General features: G+C 38.4%; 1 protein-coding gene across 2 annotated transcripts in view; it reads left to right on the top strand.

Annotated features, from left to right (window-relative positions):
- Positions 1–4780, top strand: part of LOC107657773 (metalloreductase STEAP2-like) — an 8277-nt gene that overhangs the window by 1385 nt on the left and 2112 nt on the right. Inside the window, exons 2-3 of one of the 2 annotated variants that reach the window (XM_016446006.1) lie at positions 559–1097; positions 3173–3700. In XM_016446006.1, the coding sequence (XP_016301492.1) occupies positions 597–1097; positions 3173–3700 (1029 nt within the window). In that variant the 5' untranslated portion in view covers positions 559–596. Of the gene's footprint in view, positions 1–554; positions 1098–3172; positions 3701–4780 lie in introns of those variants that run through there. The other variant, XM_016446007.1, reaches the window with a different exon arrangement.

Here is a 4780-nt window from a genome sequence, read left to right as displayed (position 1 = left end):
TTAGCAAAGGAAAACCAGTCTCCTCTTGGCTTATATCGAAATCCTCCGACATTCTTCTTTACAAATCCTCGTTTTGTACTTCTAATTCATGACCGGCGTTTTGTTTTGTTTTGTCTCCGTGTTCGTCAATTATCACGCAACGCTCGACGTCTTACGTCATCCGCCGGAATGGCTTCCGCGTATGACAGTCAGCGGAAGTGAGAAAAAAGTGTTTATTATATCTTAAATATCTTTTTAATATTTTTCTTTTTTAATATCTTTAAAAAATGCTTGGATTCGCTAAAGGAGGCCTTTATTCACCCCCCGGAGTCGTGTGAGGGACGTTTTATTACGGATGCACGCACTTTATTTCACGTCTTCTGAACTGTTGACAACCAACACCCGCTTACCCCCATTGAAAGGCTTGGGAGGGGCCAGAACAATTTTTAATATAACTCCAATTGGATTCGTCTGAAAGAAAAAAGTCACATACACCTAGGATGCTTTGAGGGTGAGTAAAACACAGGCTAATTTTAATTTTTGGGTGAACTAACCCTTAACAAAGCATTATTCCATAAGTGTCTTAAGATCCAGTACGAGGTGCTTCGGGCCTGAAAATGGACTCTATTTCCCTGCTGGGCAGCAGCCCGGCCAGCACCAAAGTCTGCTTCCTACCAAACGGGCTGAAGAACGGGTCCAAAGAGGGATCGGGCAAGCCCACGGTCGGCATCATCGGTTCTGGAGACTTCTCCAAAAGCCTGACCCTGCGGCTGCTCCGCAGCGGCTTTCACGTGGTGGTGGGGAGCCGTCAGCCCAAGAGAGCGGCCGAGTCGTTCCCACACGTGGTAGACGTGACCCATCACGAGGACGCAGTGGGGAAGGCCAACATCGTGTTCCTGGCCATTCGCCGAGAGCACTATTCCTCTCTCTGGGACATCAAACACCTGCTGGCTGGAAAAATACTGGTGGATGTCAGCAACAACAGACGGGTCAACCAGTATCCAGAATCAAACGCAGAATACCTAGCGTCCCTATTCCCAGAATCCATTGTGGTCAAAGGCTTCAATGTGATCTCATCCTGGGCCATGCAGTCAGGCCCCAGAGACTCCAGTCGACAGGTACGTTGTACAAAATTCAGTGTACTTCCATAGCCACAAGACTCAGGAAAATCTAAAAGTTTTGTACATGCTGAGCCAAATAATCTCTTAGCAAGCTTGGCCAAATAAAACAAAATGTTTCTGTTCAGAGCTTCAGAACAGTCTGCGCAAGGTGTATCTGAGCCCAGACACAGTGTCTCGACCTGGACTCATTCGCAGTCTATATAGTACCAGTGGAATTGAAGTATTATTTCTGAATCACTGAATTCAATGATGAACTGTCTTTAACTGAAAAATTTGTGTTTACTATTGTCATTTTGCATTATTGACACTATTTTCCTAATTAATGCTGTTCAGTTGCTTTGACACAATCTGTATTGTTAAAAGCGCTATATAAATAAAGGTGACTTGACTTGACTTATTTCTGTACTATAGTATTTATTAATATTTTGAAGTTGCTTTTTTATGTTTTCATTTTATAATTTTAGTTTTAGTAATTCTGTTACATGCTTTTGTAATTATTATTACAATTATTACAAATATTTCTGTTCAGCTTTAATCTGTTTATTTTTAGAATATGTTAGTACTTAAACATATTTATTAATATTTTGAAGCAGCTTAAATTTTTTGTTTTCATTTTTCAGTTTTAGTAATTCTGTTATGTGCTTTTGTAATTATTATTATTATTTTAAATATTTCTAGTAAGCATTAATTTATTTTTATTTCAGTTTTAATTTTAGTAATTTCAGTACTTAAACTTATTTATTAATATTTTGAAGTAGCTTTTTTGTTTTCATTTTTCATTTTTAGTTTTAGTTCTGTTATGTGCCTCTGTAATTATTACTATAAATATTTATATTCAGCTTTAATTTTTTTATTTCAGTTTTATGTTTAGAAATTTTAGTGCTTAAACTCATAAATATAAAACTTATAAAGTTACTTTTAGTTTTGTTTTCATTTTTAGTTTTAGCAATTCTTCTATGTGCTTTTGTAATTTTAGTTATTTTGTAAAAAGTATTTCTGTTCAGCTTTAATTTATTTTTATTTCAGTTTTTTTTAGTAATTTTAGTACTTAAACTTATTTATTAATATTTTGAAGTAGCTTTAATTTTTGTTTTCATTTTTTATTTTTACTTTTAGTCATTCTGTTATGTGCTTTTGTAATTTTACTTATTTTTAAAAACGACTTCTGTTCAGCTTTATTATTTCAGTTTTATTTTCAAACATTTTGGTATTTAAATTTGTTTTGTTTCACTTAGTTGACAAGGCAATATTTCTTATTTTAATTTGAGTTTTTCATCTAATACTTACATTTTATTTTAGCTTTATTTCAATTAATGACAAAATATTTGAAATTTGTTTTAACAACACAGATCTACTATATAACTTTATTTCATTTAACGAAAAATATTTTGAAATAGTTTGTTTTACTAAAGAACACACATATAGGCTACTCTGTTTTACTGCTCTATAAGTGCATTATAGGCAAAAATAAAATATTACAGACCCTGCTGTGTTCAACAGTGTGCTAAATGCTGTGGTTCAAAAACAAAATACAGTCCTCGGTATGCTAATGACAATCCTGAAGTGACTTGGTGTCCAAGGAATGAAGATGGTGATGAGGATTATGTCTCCTCGTATTAGCAGAGACCCATGGCTCTTCCAGCCAGCAGTTAAAGTAAATGCCTTACTTTCTGTGAGCAGCTGATTCGAATGATGAACAGATGATCTGCCCTCTTTGGAAACTCTGAGCTGAGAGAGGAAAAGGTTTTATTAACACAATGAAAGATCCATTACAGCCATGCCATAAACTTGCTTTTATCTCACAGTCTAATTTTGAAACCTTATAAACTCAGTGAATTAATTCCACTCTAGTTATGGGTTCTAGGGAATTGTTCCTACTGTAAACTATAATGCATATATACAGTGGGATCTAACGTCTGAGACCACATTGAAAATCTGGTATTCACAATCTAATTTAAACCTGGAATTGGCCAACAATGATTTGGTCACCAATATATCAGCCTAATTGCTGCTGTGAATGATGAAGGTTTTGAAAGGAGCGATTATTGATTGCTTGTAATCTCTTTCTACAGGTCTATATTTGCAGTAATTCAGTGGACGCTCGACAGCAGCTCATTGAAATGGCCCGTCAGCTTACTTTCATCCCTGTGGACATGGGTGCGCTCTCCTCTGCCAAAGAGATTGAGAATATGCCTCTGCATCTCTTCACCGCCTGGAAAGGACCCGTTCTGACAGCGGTCGCCTTATCCATCTTCTTTTTCGCTTACTCCTTTGTGCGGGACATTATCCATCCTTATATGAAGACCAGACAGAGTTTTTTCTACAAGATTCCTCTGGAAATAGTGAACAGGACACTGCCTATAGTGGCTATTGTTCTGCTAGCACTGGTGTATTTAGCAGGACAGCTTGCTGCTGTGTACCAGCTCATCTACGGGACAAAGTACCGCCGCTTTCCGCCCTGGCTGGAGGGCTGGCTGGAGAGCCGCAAACAGCTGGGCTTGCTGAGCTTCTTCTTTGGCTGCATTCACGTGCTGTACAGCCTCTGCCTGCCCATGAGACGCTCAGAGAGATACCTGATGCTCAACATGGCCTATCAGCAGGTCTGTGTGTGTTCTACACCAGTGAGATCCAGCAGTTTCACTGTGGTGGAAGTGTTTTTGTTTTGTTTTGCTCATACATTTATTCTGGACTTTATATTTTGAGGGTGTAGCTAATATTACATCAATAATAATAATATTTAGACAGTCTTGTCACTGTCTTGTTTAGACAGTGTCTGCCCCTTGTCTTCCAGGCCAGCTCGTACCACCTCTTCTGCTGCTTGGCTATCTGATGTTCTCCATGAGCATCATTCTAAGCTCAGAGCTACAGAAAGAGTATGGCACAAATCACAAAATCCTAGTCTGACCTTAATGTATATCGATCACTCCTCTCTTCATTCTCTGCTAATGTCTCCACTGCTAAAAGGACATACTATCACAACAAAATTAACAATTCGCCTAAATCTCACATGCTCTGTAAAACATTTTCCTCCCTCCTTTGTCCTCCTCCTCCCCCTCCTTCATCAAGTATAACAGCTGACGACTTTGCCACATTCTTCATTAATAAAATTACAAACCCCAATTTGCCACACCACAAACTGTCAAACACATCTAACCAGCAAACATACACTCATTGTCATCCTTCTCTCCACTCTCTGAGGCAGAAGTCTCAAAACTCATCTTTTCCAATCATCCTACTACTTGTCCACTTGATCCTATTCCATCTCATCTCCTTCAAGCCATTTCTCCTGCCGTTGTACCTGCACTCACTCACATCGTTAACACATCCCTTCACACTGGTGTTTTTCCCTCAACATTTAAACAGGCTCGTATAACCCCACTTCTTAAGAAACCCACCCTTAACCCATCTCTTTTAGAGAACTACAGACCGGTTTCCCTTCTACCTTTCATTGCAAAAACACCTGAATGAGTTGTGTTCAACCAAGTCTCTGCCCTTCTCACACAGAATAACCTCCTGGACAGCAACCAATCTGGCTTCAGAAGTGGACATTCAATCGAGACTGTCTTGCTCTCAGTTGTTGAAGCCCTAAGACTGGCAAGAGTGGCTTCCAAATCTTCTATACTTATTTTGCTCGTTCTGTCTGCTGCTTTTGATACGGTGAACCACCAGATTCTCCTGTC

Source organism: Sinocyclocheilus anshuiensis, unplaced genomic scaffold, assembly GCF_001515605.1.
Source record: "Sinocyclocheilus anshuiensis isolate Anshui unplaced genomic scaffold, SAMN03320099.WGS_v1.1 scaffold119, whole genome shotgun sequence".
NCBI classification, from domain to species: Eukaryota; Metazoa; Chordata; class Actinopteri; order Cypriniformes; family Cyprinidae; genus Sinocyclocheilus; species Sinocyclocheilus anshuiensis.
The sequence above is the reverse complement of the archived record's forward strand: the minus strand, read 5'-3'. Positions and strand labels throughout refer to the sequence as shown.